Raw genomic sequence first — 15,835 nt, forward strand, 5'->3', positions numbered from 1 at the left:
CCACCGTAACTGATGACGACCGGGAGCCGTCATCAGCACCGAAGGGGTTAAACAGAGAGCATATGCACTTTAGCACTGATCAGCAGTCATACAGTGCCCAGAGTCCTATTGTCAACAACCACAGGTCAGGAAAAACAAAGGAGGAAGAAGCAAAAAGTTTGGGGATAACCCTGCAAAAAGGGCCAGTTCCAACACATTTTATTTGTCTTTTCTTGTCCCTTTTTGGTTTCCTTTACTGTTGTGATGCTTTCTTCTCCTTTTTCAGGTGTAAAAGTGCTCGGGTCCTGTTGAAGGAGTGTGATGAGTTCCTGGCCACCAAGTAAGTCCTTATCTTTCCCACAATTTGAAATGGTGAATTCCACTGAGCTACTTAGACACGGCCTAAGCCTACAGTGGCATTTAAAGTAGTGATTACAAGCAGGCCAATTCCTTTATTCAATGTCCCTTTCTAAATGACTGGAAAAGGAATAGATGAACACTCTAAGTGGGTAGGGGAATAAATCGCATCTGATAATTGATCAAAAGTATTACAAATATCTCACTTTGATGCCAGCTGTTGACACAAAAAGGGTAAATTAATGGTGGGGGCTGCTGAGAATTTGAGTCACAATATGTCTATCTTGTGTTTCCTTCTTAAATATTCACTTATTTGCTCTCACTATCTCGAGTTCCAGTGGTCCCAAGCTCCCGATCTACACAGTGCCCAACAGCTGTTTCACCACTATCAGAAATTCAACTCAAAACGATTACCTATCTTGTTTCTGTAAATGTATAGGGTCATAAGTATTTTTTTTCATGTTCATTTACAATCTCTAACTCTATTTCTACAGGTCACTGAATCATCAACAGAAACCAGAAGGTTTTAATTTAGTGAAACACAGCAGAAATAATTATTTCAAGGAAAGTTAAAACATTCTAGAGCTCTAGGGGAGAAATACATTCTAAGTGGCATGAATTGGGAGGAACTTGGACCGCGAAAAACTGCTTAATGTGAAAGTTGTGCAAAATCTGTAAAGGATGTTTACCAAGAGTCCATTACTGATATTGAGTAGCCTCCGAAATATAAATGAAACGCAAGTGCAAATTGGAAGTCTGCATCTACTATTTGTCAGAACATTTTCACTTAATGTAAACATTTCAAGAACAAAACACATTGGCAACAATTGATACCCACGCAGTGCACTTTAGAATAATCGTTGTTGTAAATTGCGTGAAATGCCTTGGAGACCCAAACTGCACCCCAACAAATCAGTATCTGTACATGTGATATGACAGAACTATCAGGAAGACTAATGACCTCTGTTTAAAAGAGAAAGCTTTTTCTACATCTCCTGTGATTCAGAGTACAGAAAACATTGTTTAAAAGAAATGCTCTATCTCATTTGTCATTATGACAAAGATGCTGGATTATCATTACCAATATAGAAAGATTTTCCTCTCCAAGTGTCTGTTGGGTTGATCTGAGTGGTTTCAAAGTGTCCTTGACCTCCAAAGTGATCATGTACCTAAAGTAGCCGTTGAGCAAAAAAGCATATGCTAGAATAGAAAACTTAAAATGGGCCAGTGCATTACTATTGATAATGCATAAACCACCCTGGAATTCCTATTGACCTGTCATTATTTGTGTGAACAAATATACTTAACAGGCAAACCCTTAACCCCAAAGACCTTCTCATTATTTTTAAAAATTCCAAATCAAATGTGATAAACGGGAGTCACAAAATCAACCGGGTATAACTTAGAGAAAATAAATCAATGAGATACATCTTAATATTTACAGGAGGCTCCACAGTCAAACAGTCCACAGTCAAAGTTTATAAGACAAGTTAGATAGGCTGCGTTTAAAAGTAGGAAATTGATCTCCAGATAAAAGCTATAATTAGTTAAATACAAATGTTAAGAAGAGCATCTTCAGTACATTTTAGAAGGTAACGCTGCAATTAGATTCAGTCTTAAGATGGCATGTATCCAGGAACAAACACAACACGGAGATACATACATTTCAAATAAGAGCAATGAATGTGAGAACAGATTTAGTTATCAATCCCACCTCACTAAATACGAGAGAACTCACACTGGACAAAAACCTCATGAGTGCCCCAAGTGCCAGAAAGGTTTCAGTCACAAATCTTCTCTCATTCGACATGTGAGAAACCACACTGGTAAAAAGCCATATCTATGCTCCGAGTACCAAAAAGGCTTCAGGTTTTTGGGCAGTCTCACTCAACACAAGAGAATCCACACTGAACAAAAACCATATCAGTGTTGTGAATGCCAGAAAAGCTTTAGTCAGAAAGGCCATCTCATTCGACATGAGAGAATTCACACTGGGCAGAAACCTTATCAGTGCTCTGCATGCTGGAAAAGCTTTATTCAGAAAGACCATCTCATTCAACATGAGAGAACTCACACTGGGCAAAAACATCATCAGTGCCCTGAATGCCATAAATATTTCATTCGCAAGTCTTCTCTCACTCAGCATGTGAGAATCCACACTGGTGAAAAGCCATATCAGTGCTCCGAGTGCCAGAAAAGCTTCAGGTTTTGGGGTGGTCTCACTCGACACACGAGCATCCACACTGAACAAAAACCATATCAGTGTTCCGAGTGCCAAAAAAGCTTCAGGTGCTGGGACAGTCTCACTCGACACACGAGAATCCACACTTGTCAAAAATCTTATCAGTGTTCTGAATGCCAGGAAAGCTTTAGTCAGAAAGACCATCTCATTCGACATGAGAGAATTCACACTGGGCAGAAACCTTATCAGTGCTCTGCATGCAGGAAAAGCTTTATTCGGAAAGACCATCTCATTCGACATGAGAGAACTCACACTGGGCAGAAACCTTATCAGTGCTCTACATGCTGGAAAAGCTTTATTCAGAAAGAACATCTCATTCTTCATGAGATAACTCACACTGGGCAAAAACATCATCAGTGCCCTGAATGCCATAAATCTTTCAGTCGCAAATCTTCTCTCACTCAACATGTGAGAATCCACACTTGTGAAAAGCCATATCAGTGCTCCGAGTGCCAGAAAAGCTTCAGGTCTTGCGGCGGTCTCACTCGACACATGACAATACACACTGAACAAAAACCATATCAGTGTTCCGAGTGCCAAAAAAGCTTCAGGTTTTGGGACAGTCTCACTCGACACACGAGAATCCACACTTTGCAAAAATCTCATCAGTGTTCTGAATGCCAGAAAAGCTTTAGTCAGAAAGACCATCTCATTCAACATGAGAGAATTCACACTGGGCAGAAACCTTATCAGTGTTCTGCCTGCAGGAAAAGCTTTATTCGGAAAGACCATCTCATTCGACATGAGAGAACTCACACTGGGCAGAAACCTTATCAGTGCTCTGAATGCTGGAAAAGCTTTATTCAGAAAGACCATCTCATTCAACATGAGAGAACTCACACCGGGCAAAAACATCATCAGTGCCCTGAATGCTATAAATCTTTCAGTCGCAAATCTTCTCTCACTCAACATGTGAGAATCCACACTGGTGAAAAGCCATATCAATGCTCCGAGTGCCAGAAAAACTTCAGGTCTTGGAGCGGTCTCTCTCGACACACGAGAATTCACACTTGTCAAAAACCTTATCAGTGTTCTGAATGCCAGAAAAGCTTTATTCAGAAAGACCATCTCATTCGACATGAGAGAACTCACACTGGGCAAAAACCTTATCGGTGCTCTGAATGCTGTCAAAGCTTCAGTCAGAAATTTAAACTTACTCTGCATGAAAGAACCCACACTGGGCATAAACCGTATCGGTGCTCTGAATGCCTGAAAGGTTTCAGTCACAAATATTCTCTCATTCGACATGTGAGAATCCACACTGGTGAAAAGCCATATCAGTGCTCTGAGTGCCAAAAAGGCTTCAGTTTTTGGGGCAGTCTTATTCAACACAAGAGAATCCACACTGATCAAAAACCATATCAGTGCTCAGAGTGCCAAAAAAGCTTCAGGTATTGGGGCAGTCTCACTCTACACACGAGAATCCACACTTGTCAAAAACCTCATCAGTGTTCTGAATGCCAGAAAAGCTTTAGTCAGAAAGACCATCTCATTCGACATGAGAGAATTCACACTGGGCAGAAACCTTATCAGTGCTCTGCCTGCAGGAAAAGCTTTATTCGGAAAGACCATCTCATTCGACATGAGAGAACTCACACTGGGCAGAAACCTTATCAGTGCTCTGAGTGCCATAAATCTTTCAGTCACAAATCTGCTCTCATTCCACATGTGAGAATCCACACTGGTGAAAAGCCATATCAGTGCTCAGAGTGCCAGAAAAGCTTCAGGTGCTGGGGCAGTCTCACTCGACACAAGAGAATCCACACTGATCAAAAACCATATCAGTGCTCAGAGTGCCAAAAAAGCTTCAGGTATTGGGGCAGTCTCACTCTACACACGAGAATCCACACTTGTCAAAAACCTCATCAGTGTTCTGAATGCCAGAAAAGCTTTAGTCAGAAAGACCATCTCATTCGACATGAGAGAATTCACACTGGGCAGAAACCTTATCAGTGCTCTGCCTGCAGGAAAAGCTTTATTCGGAAAGACCATCTCATTCGACATGAGAGAACTCACACTGGGCAGAAACCTTATCAGTGCTCTGAGTGCCATAAATCTTTCAGTCACAAATCTGCTCTCATTCCACATGTGAGAATCCACACTGGTGAAAAGCCATATCAGTGCTCAGAGTGCCAGAAAAGCTTCAGGTGCTGGGGCAGTCTCACTCGACACATGAGAATCCACACTTGTCAAAAACCATATCAGTGCTCTGAGTGCCAGAAAAGCTTCAGGTGTTGGGGCAGCCTCACTCGACACATGAGAATCCACACTTGTCAAAAACCTTATCAGTGTTCTGAATGCCAGAAAAGCTTCATTCAGAAAGACCACCTCATTCGACATGAGAGAACTCACACTGGGCAAAAACCTTATCAGTGCTCTGAATGCTAGAAAAGCTTCAGTCACAAATATTACCTTACTCTGCATGAAAGAACCCACACTGGGCATAAACCGTATCAGTGCTCTGAATGCCAAAAAGGTTTCTGTGACAAAAGCGGTTTAAATCAACATGATAGAAAGCATGCTGGGCTCAAACCGTATCAGTGTTCTGAATGCCAGAACTGCTTCTGTGATAAAAACAAGTCTCACTTATAATGAGACAACCCACACAGGGGAAAATCCTTATCAATGCAATGAAAGCCATAAAAGATTCAGTGTCAGATCCAGTTTAATTAAACATGAAAGCATCCATACTGGACATAACCCATATCAGCACTCTGAATGCGAACAGAAACTTCAGTCAGAAATTAAACCTCATTAAACACGGGAGAGCTAACACTAAGGGAAAGAGTTTATCAGTGCTCTCCAGGCAAAAAAACAATTCTGTCTGAAATCCAGTTTAATTCAACATGAGAGAATCCATAGTAGGCTCAAACCCTATCAGTGCTCTGAATTCCAGAAAAGCTTTAGTTGTAAAATAACTTTCACTAGACATAAGAGAACTCACACTGAGCAAAACCCTTAAGAGTGTTCTGAAAGCTAGGAGCGCTTCAGTCTGAAAGCCAATCTCATTCAACACAAGAGAATCCACACTGGGTAAAACCTTATCATTGTACTAAATACCAGAAAAACGTCAGTCAGATATTCAGTTTGATTCAACAGAAGGGAACCCTCAACCATAAAAAAAATGTATCAGTGTTCACAATGTGACAGAAACTTCAGTTGTAAATGTGACGTCTCTACATGGGAGAGACAATGTGGGAGAATAAAAGGTGCCCAATGCGAACCCTGTGGAGGAGGTGTCAGCATCGCAAAATGAAGCAGCCACAGTGACATAAATTCATTGATGGTCTTACTAACTGTCTACTGAGAAAAGCGCGCAGTGAGAGATGAACATGCTTTAATTAGTCTAATTACTTAATAATTATTTTAGGTATATTTTAAGTCATTTTCTTGTCAAGCCTGCCACCTTCCATGAGGCTATCAATAATCTCAAAAATCTGCTGCTTTCCAGGTCCGGGCTGGAAGTAGGACTGTCACTGGCAACTGGAGAGGTCGTGGAGATCAACTAACTATATTAAATAAAAAAATAAAAAATATATGATTTTTTTTAAAAAGGAAGTTTTTTTGTATTTATGTACTATGTAAATGAACTCAAACTTACAAAACGTTAAGTGCAGAACTAATTGAAATTGATTTTTTTAAGAACAAATTAGTTACAATTAATTTTAAAATGTTACCATAAAATAATTATTGTAAACACATAAACTGTTTTAATATTCTATTGAATTTATATGCATCTGTAAAAACGCGAAATAAATGACCATAATATTATTTCCTTGCTTCCGTTATATTCTATGAGAGGATGTTGCAGTATGAGTGGTTGGCCATGTGTGTTGCTGGACTTATTACTGTTCCTTTTTGGTGGTAGTAACTTACATTCGTAAATTTGGCTGCACCTCGTTTCAAAGAGTGTAGTTATACAAATCTACACTTTGAATAACTTTACACCTGTAAATGGTGAATAGCCAAAAGTAGCAAAGTTACTCAAAAGTGTAACTTGAAGTAATATTTCTGTACTTGCTACATTATTGAGGGACGCCTGTCACAACTATTTGATATTACAGTGTCACTTCCACATCACCCACCACCTGCGGGCACTACACTGGCTCCCCGTCGAGAAGAGAATCCCCTTCAAGCTTCTCTCCCACACCCATAAAGCCCTCCACAACACCGGCCCCGCCTACATCAACCACCGCCTCTTGTTCCACACACCCCAAAGACCTCTCCGCTCAGCCCAGCTTTCCCTTGCCACGGTACCACGCATGAAGAAGACCAGAATGGGAGGTCATGCCTTCTCCTTCCTCGCAGCCAAGACATGGAACACCCTCCCTCTCCACCTCCGCCAGACACCATCTCTCTCCAAGTTCCTGAAGGAGCTCAAGACCTGGCTCTTCCACGACTCACCATAATCGTTAGGCACTCCACGTACCCTGATGGGCCATAGTAAAACTCTGAACCCCTGGCCCTCGCTGATACTTCGTGAGTGCTAAGGAGCTGCACCTCCGTCCCTCACCCCACCCCACCCTTGCCCCAGCACCTTGAGACTCTTCCGGGTGAGTGGCTGCGCTTAACAAATAATTTGATTGATTGATTATTAGGTTCATTCATTTCATCCATATCCTTAACCCTATTTTCCCATCTTCTTTTACTTGATTTTGTTGTGTTTACCATCATGTAGGCGCTAAAGAAACGCTGCTGTTAACAGCTTCTGCGGTCCTCTTATCCTTTGTGCTCATTTTAAACGATGAACACATTTTAGCCTCATTGTACAGATAGAATGTAAGAACAGAGAGCCCAAAACCTGAGATTCCTGCACCTTGATCTGCCTTTATTGGTATTCTACCTTTCCACTTGGATAACTAATATATGGGTTCTAATCACTGATTGATCTTTAAAGCTGCTGTGATACACCTTGACTGTGAGTTCGAGGTTCAAATTGTCAGCGTGAGCTCCAGTACGCTGCTTGTTCTCACACCATGTTCTGTGCTTTGGCTCGGTTAATCAACCTTGAACCATTTCCATACATTGGAAAAACCTGAAGTTTGACACATTTTGATGGCCGTAGATTCAGTTTCGACTAGCTGGCACAACTCTACTTTGTGGAAATTTTGCACTTCAAGCCACTTCTGTGCAGCTCATCACCTTCTGAGACTGATTCAGCCCAAAACATTGCATCAACTTCTAGTGATAACCATCACTGGAGACTAGACTTACTAGTACCCCCTCGAGCATGGCTAGCGAGGACAACTACTATTTTGTATACGGCTTCGGAATTGATTCAGTGGATCAGCTGTTTATTCCATTTACTCTTTTTGTGGTGTTGAATACATGACTAACAGTATCCTTTATTTTCTTTAGGAGAGTTATTTTGGCTAATTATTAATTCTTAAATCACAGACCTGCCTTTAATATTGCTCATTATCAAACAGTCTTGTTTATCGTAAGTTGATTTGAATCTTGGTCTTTTTTTACTACACGGTCATGAAATTTGTGGCTTCCGCTGTTTTGATTTACCTTCAGGCGTGGCCTTACTGCTCAAGCCACGTTACCAAAAGTGAGCTAAGGACATTTTAGTGGAAGTTCCATTTACCTTTGCTGACTGAAGTATGAGAAAATAAAAGCAGGCTGATTCCTGGAAGCAGTCCACCTAGCTGAAAAGCTTAGTATCCTAGGTGTTAATGTTATGTTAATGTTATAGGGTATTTATACAAGCGCACGGCTACTCCAAGGAGTGTCCCGGTGCTACAGCAGTTAAGCAAGAGACCCCAGAGGGAGAGCCCAGCGCTACCTCCGCCTAATACTACCGCTAAATTATTGCTGGAAAAGCCAAGTTTTCAGCTGGCAACGGAAGCACAGAAGGTCTCCTTCTTGCCTTAAAGACAGTGGGAGCTTATTCCATATTCTACTCACAACCACCTGGAAGGAGCGACTGCCCCTCCTGGTCAGGCTGAATTTAGGCACCCACAACAAATGTTGGGTAGATGATCTCAAAGTCCTGGCAGGGTAATAGGGTGCAATTCTTTTCCTGATGTACTGGGCTCCACTGTTATTCAGCGCCTTGAACGCCAACACAAGTGCCTTAACCCCTTCGATGCGGCCGCTTTTTTTCCCGTGTGCGGCCGCCGGCCGAACACGGGCGGGCCATGACGAACCCCAGCCGTCATCAGCACACTAGCACCGTAGTGCATGACGGCTGGGGTTCGTCACCAGCATGGAAGGGGTTAAAGACCACTCTGTTTCTAACTGATAACCAGTGGTGTAATTTCAGAAGGTTTGTCATGTGGGTTCTGGGTCTCACCATAGAGACTGCTCTAGCAGCAGAATTCTGGACAATCTGAAGACGGTTTAATAAGTACTCGCGAATGTCCAAATAAAGTGCATTCGCATAATCCAGCCTAGACAATATCAAGGCCTGGACCACTGTCTTTCTATAGGCCACTGGTAACAACACCAAAAAATTCCTCATCATTTTTAACATCCTAAAACAAGTTCCAGCCACTGACTGCACCTGTGTCTTCATGGAGAGATCAGAGTCCATCATCACTCCCAAATTTTTCACTGGCGTGACCGGGGAAACAGGCACCGGTTGATTCGATGGCCACCAATTTCGCCATTCATCTGCTGGGGTATGACCAAAAAAGATAATTTCCATTTTAGCGGAATTGCAAGATAACTGGTTTTCCCGGAACCAATTAAACACAGCCTTTAAACACGTATGTATTTGGTTTTCGTCAAAGGGCGCCCCTTTTTCATAAGTGAACAGCAGTTGTGAATGATCGGCATATGTGAGAACTTTGGCCCAAAGCTCTCAGCCAGCGCCGCCAAAGGGGACATATAAATGTTAAAAAGGGTAGTGCTCAGCACTGAGCCCTGGGGCACTCCCACACTCAGTGCTGAGATGTCCACTGTAAAGGGTGGTGTCCAAACCGGTCTCCGTGCTATAGTTCGCCCTAAAACCCGATTGACTGGGGTGCAGGTCATTGGTGCCCTCAATATACTTAGTGATTACCTTGTTTACATGCTTCTCCAAGGTTTTAGCGAAGAAAGGTAACAAGGGTAAAAAAGTCTGACCCTGTGCCTCATCGGAACAGTCCAGCAGACATTGCAGTTCGGGCTGGACTGTTCCCATGAGGCACAGGGTCAGACTGATTTGCATATAGCCATGTCTGAACTGGGGTGGCAGAGTGGGCTAAAGAACGGTGATGGATTAAACCCTGATCTTTTGACTGGGTGTGAGTGTTTGATTGATTCAGATGCTCCGTCCATCACCACCCCCTTTTCTACCGCTTTTGGCCGCCATAAGTGTGGCAGGGTATGCTCAGACGTGAGTCCCTTGCTCACTTTGCCACTGGATTCAAGCAAGTCGGGCTGAAGACGGCTGGAATGCCAGAAACCGGTTCTCAGAAGCTTGTTTCCGGTCCAGGGAAGACATGGCTTGGCAGTTCGGGCTGGACTGATCCCATGAGGTACAGGGTCAGACTGATTTGCATATAGCCATGTCTGAACTGGGGTGGCAGAGTGGGCTAAAGAACGGTGATGGATTAAACCCTGATCTTTTGACTGGGTGTGAGTGTTTGATTGATTCAGATGCTCCGTCCATCACCACCCCCTTTTGTACCGAAATAATGGGCAGAGCAGGGAGATTGCCACCATAAGGGGCACAATTTGTGTCTAGTCTGATCCTTTCCCTGTGTCACAAGTTACGTGTAATATGATCCTCAACCCATACAGGACTAAAGGGCTTGTGCAAATTGTGGGGCCTAGGGGCCAGGTCTACAGGGTTTACATTCCTTACCCACAGGTTGAAGGACTTAGTTAAGCACACCGTCACTGAGTAGGGAAGTCGGGGTTAATGCAGCCCTTTTCAACCCACCGAGCATTCCTGTAAGTGAGGGACGTGTGCTCTCTGGGTTACTAACAGACCCCTAATGGGTTGAGGGACACAGTGGTAATCCAAATGATTTATATAGTGATTTACACTCTCAAGAATCATCAGAAATGGAACATGCATTTTAACGTATTTAATTAAAATAAATATTTTGAAATTCTGAAATCTAGTGCTCACCATAATATATGGTAACATCACAGGAGATAAAAATTAGAAGGTGCACAGACTTGGGACAACAAGGTATGTTGTCTGTCTGGGAAAGCTTGCCAGCTGTTTCAAGAAAAAAGACTTAAGAGCACATTGCGATGCCGGTGGGACGGCCCCACCAACAAGCACCCCTTCGGGCCACCACCACATTACAATGCAGGCGGTCAAACCCTTCCCTGTCAGTGGACGGGCCATCGCCTCTGACAGGATCCACTGATCCTGACGGGATGGCAGTCTGAATAGTGATCTTGAATGGAGGCTGTGCCTGCTCAGGCATCGCTATCAGTATCACAATGTCCCTTCCCGACTGCCTGTTCATGGCAGTCTATCTTTTGGGGCCCCATGCAGGACTCCTGTACCCCGTAACCCATTGTAATGTGGCCCTGGGGGCACATATAGTGCCCCAACGCACATTCATGCATTGTTTGCCAGACACAACATGGTTCCTGGCACAAGGTGCATGAATGTGCACAAAGTGCTCAAGAACACTGAGGCTTGTGCTGCAGCCCTTTTCCACAGTGTGCTGCAGTGTTATTGAGCTCTTTTAAGCCCGCCAGCCTGGCTGCCACATTGTAATTGGGCAGTGGGACCGACGACGTCTTGTCTGCCATCGTAATGTGCCCCATTGTGCATGTTGGGGACAAACATTGCTGTGGTGCCATTCAGTGCAGCCAGAGTCTTGGAGGAGTCTCGCTGCACGCTTCTTCAGTTTAGGTGAAAACTGGTGCCATTACATCTGGATCTGCGCTCCGGGTGAAGTGTCTCTCTCAATCAATGGTGAATTCTTGGGGTTTATGTGTAGGGTATTTAACACTGATGCTTATTTTATATTTTCAGAACCAAACAGGGATTTTAAGAAACTAGATCTAACCGGACTAAACTAGTTGGGTGCAAAATACATTACCTATTTAAAAATCCCCTTAGCATCTTCTTTAGCTCATCTTTACTTTAAATGTGTCTACTTTTAAAACCTTGAGATGTAGATATCGAGAGGATGTACTTGACTTATGGCACCTGATAGTCTAACAATTAAGGCTAAAGGGTCTTTAGACACGCATACCACAAGTTCCGCTACAAATGGCAAGATGCTGACTGTGAACTAACGCGCTGTCAGGTGTAGGAAGCTGGCTCTGTATATACTATACCAAACTACGGTATAGTGTGCACAGAGTCGAGTGGATCCCCAATGGCTTACAGAGGTGAAAATAGATAATACCTTACTTTCTATTTGTGGTTGTGTGTGCGAGCAGGAAGGCTTTATCAGAGAGTTGTGTTAAGCATTTATCGTACACACTCTGGCAAGAAATGATATCATACACTCAAAGACTGAAGTCTGACTGATTTGTTTTGTATAAAACATAATATTTAGTTGTATTTTATTTATACAATCAAGCAGCACCTGGTACAGGTAAGTGTAATTGTACATTGCAAGAATAATGCACTGGAATACAGTTGAATGCTGTTGAATACAATAGGTTTTGTTACAGGTAGGTCAATTGTTCAGTAACAATTGAAATTACTTTTCAGTTACTTTGCAATTACTTTGTGATTACGTTTTAGATTACTTTTCAGATTACTTTTTCTACTCAGTGTGATAGGCCTAGATATCACTCTGGGAGATTTCCTAGATAAAAGGTAAGTAAGTCAGTTTTTGTAAACACATAGTTTCTTAGGTTCTAATACAATTTCCAACTGCTCTCTTGGAACGTTTTTCACAGACTTGTGGCACCCGATAGACTGAAAAGGTTGGGGGGTACATATGTAGGGGAATGGCACCCAAAGGGAGAGTACACAAAATAGTATGTTTTTAGTAGTTTATAAAGAATGCATATAGTGGTGCTGAAAAGGTAGAGAGAACAACCCTCCTCCCAAGTATTCGGTCAAAGACAACAAAACAACATATGCATAGTCCCCCAGCACACGCAAATAATATCGATACAGAATATACATAGATATAAGTGGTGATTTCCTTTGTCTTTTGTTCTTTATTGTTCTCATGTTCAGTTGAATTAATTCATAGCCATAAACATAGAATTCTTAGCCTTTTGACAAAGCCAACACATGTTTTGTCGCATTTTCGGGAGTGTTATCCCGTGACTTCCTCAAATCTAAAAGAATTTTAAAGAATTAAAATTGCCTATAACGTAATATGTGGTATAATGATCTTGATTTGATTACCACATAGTGACTTTAATTGTGAAAATGGCAAGTATTTAGGCAACGCAAAAACAAATTTGTGCAGTGGAAACCCATGCGTATAATTGCAATTCTACGATGCTTAAATTTAATATACTTTTTACCGGGAATCCTAAATGTGACATTTGTGATAACAAAATCTGCATCGTCAGCTATTAGTCTGAGTGAGCGCTACTGATCAGTTTTCACGTTTCAAACGTTTCAAACAAAACATATTGATATTTTTGTGACGAAATAATATGAACATAGGTTCGCCTGAAAAAGTGCTAATAGCACTTGTGCAACCTTAGTTGAAATCACAACATTCAGTTGCGGCTCAAAAGAAACAGCGCCTTCGCATACAGTACCAATTCTGCAGTAGACGAATATCTGCACCCCTAAAACTATGCTTATGAACAGGTGTAGAGCTACTATTTGTTGTTAACAAACGTTCACTCTAGCCCTTTTGAAAAGCTGTGCTGGTCTCCAGACGTACCACTGGGAATGTCATGCGACATCACCTGCGAGCTCCTGTTCTTCCTACGCAGAAATCTACATAGCAGACATTTAAGCACCAGGGGGACAAAGAAGCTTTGGAAATCCAAATGTATTTTCTATTTTCTCCATGGAGAAAGCCCTTTCCTGTGCCCATTGAATCTAGGGGATCCGTCCCCCTTCCAATCCTGAAAGATGAATTCTCCAGTTCCAGACTGGAGTATATTACCCACCATTTCTAGGGTCGGACATGCTCAGAAACATACAAGCTTGTGGGTATTCACAAACCTACAAAGTGTATTGTGCCTTGCATTGCCCACCCATGCTTTACAGGAGATTATGATCCCACTGCACCAATAATTTAGACTGGAAATGTAACATCTAAAGCGCCCACTCCTCATGAACTAGAAGTCTTCATTAGTGTTAATTTGTTAAAAACATAATATTTCATATTACTTCTATGTACAGTTTGAGAGACAGAAAAGAGATGGATCTGCAAAAGAACAGTACAAATGGGCTTGTGCTCTCTGTAGCAATGTATGGGAATGCAAGTTGTTATTCTTTATATTCTGCATTAGAATGAAAGGATAAATCATTAATAGAAAACAAACTGATTGCAAAGGCCTCTTGGCGCTTGTCTAATTTGTAGCTCTTAGGTAAAGTAGTGCATCTTAAGTAGTGAATAAACACTGCAGATAAAGGCAAAAGTCACTTGTGGACAACTGTGGCACAGAAGGGACCTTTAATTGGAAAAGTGGGTATTAAATACAAGATTGCATATAACCGCAAAGAAGAACCCCGCACCGGGAGGCAAGGTTGAGACAATGTCCCTCAAAAATCACATTAAGAGGTCAGTGTGAGAGCACTGGGGGCGGAGGGGCAGTGGGTCCAATCTCGCAATATTTGTGCAAAGGCAGACCGTAAACAATTGTAGATGTTTTCAAATGACTTCCATAATGATCAAGGGAACCCTATGGACATAAGGCTACAAACGAGGAGTGCGTTTGACGTGTCTCAGCTCTTTTGGTAAGTAACTCAAAGGTGGAGTTTACTCTTAAATGATAACATGACAAGGTATGAAAGCTTTTACAACTCAATTGGATAAGAAACTATTGGTTAGTGGCTGGGTGGTAGGCCAGGAGCAGAGCAACTTCCTCTTTATGATGCAGACTGTGCTTATTGGGCGGTAGTAAAATAGCAATGTCCCTAACGCAGAGTGAAATTCAAAAGAAACCTGACCGTAGAGTATTGTTCTGTTTTGTCAGAGTTCAGAAGGAGAAACCTAGTACCAGCATGTCAAAAAAACTAAATACCCATAGATAACAAGTAAATGTGCTCAGGACTGGTAACAAAACGAAATTTCTTAAAAAAACATGGTTTATTTATTACAGTACATTGGTGTATACAATAAATTCAATTTCATAAAAACACATAGTAAAATACAGTTAAAAAGTTTCCTGTCACCAGGTAAACCATAATGCAAAACAAAACAATGCTATGGAAAAACATAGTTTTGACACAGCGTTTCGGTTTTTGCTTTAAAACACCTTCTTCTGGACAGTTTTTCTAAATGGTAAGAAACATATAATTAATCACAAAATATTGCTTAACAGTCTTTTTTGCAAAGAAAAATTTTTTGTGCATCAGTTTGACATGATGCAGATGCAGTTTACATTGTTTAGACATACTATTTTTTAATATAACAGTTCTGAACTCGACCCATCGTTATTGGCATAACAACTACCTACAAACATAATTACATAAAAATATGTCAATTCAACCCATGTATGTTACACTATCCACTATATGACAGTTACTGCTTTCTACAGTCTGTAATAATCAATAACGATTACATACCTCTAAAATCACAGCAAAAGTAATTGGACTTTTCACTTTAATACTCCAGTCTATACCGTGCTTTAAGCGTAACAATTTTCTCATCAGGGTACACACCTTTAAAACATAATCATAACAAATTTTTGAAGAAACCTATTGCAGTATTTCTATTCTTGGATTTTCGGATATATTAAATTCATTACCTTGGCTAATCCAATTTCCAAGATGTATTCGTATACACAGGAGCCACCGTTTATTAGCAATTTTGTTTGTAGGAAAACCCTAAAGAGATGTATTAATAGTTTAAATTTACAAGCTTTTGACTAATGTGTCTTTTTTGTATATATACCCAAAGGTTTTACATTGATACTCTTACCAATTTAAATTAAGTAGGACAACCAATCACTGCAGCCACAGTCGATTTACTGCAATTGTACTTGATGCACAGTATTATCAGGGGATGTCCTCCTGAAGGAGTCTTTCTATTTGACCATCTGAAATTATTATGTCAATTTGTGAATGGCATTACAATTTTACATTTTTGTTATCATAGATATTTATAAAAATAAGAACCCTAACCTAAATTGACTTATTCGAGGAATAGAAATAAATTGTAGTATATTATTTCACTAATACTCCTGTTCTTTATTATGCGC

At 41.3% G+C, this 15,835-nt stretch overlaps 1 protein-coding gene across 1 annotated transcript in view; it reads left to right on the top strand.

Annotated features, from left to right (window-relative positions):
* The window catches only part of LOC147745341 (uncharacterized), a 212,349-nt gene that overhangs the window by 93,623 nt on the left and 102,891 nt on the right, over positions 1-15,835 (top strand). Inside the window, exons 3-4 of the mRNA XM_086952242.1 lie at positions 266-319; positions 831-6,349. Coding sequence (XP_086808368.1) covers positions 1,958-4,966 — 3,009 coding nt within the window. The 5' untranslated portion in view covers positions 266-319; positions 831-1,957 and the 3' untranslated portion in view covers positions 4,967-6,349. Of the gene's footprint in view, positions 1-265; positions 320-830 lie in introns of the transcript that reaches the window.

This window comes from Lissotriton vulgaris, chromosome 1_1 (assembly GCF_964263255.1).
Source record: "Lissotriton vulgaris chromosome 1_1, aLisVul1.2, whole genome shotgun sequence".
Taxonomy (NCBI): Eukaryota; Metazoa; Chordata; class Amphibia; order Caudata; family Salamandridae; genus Lissotriton; species Lissotriton vulgaris.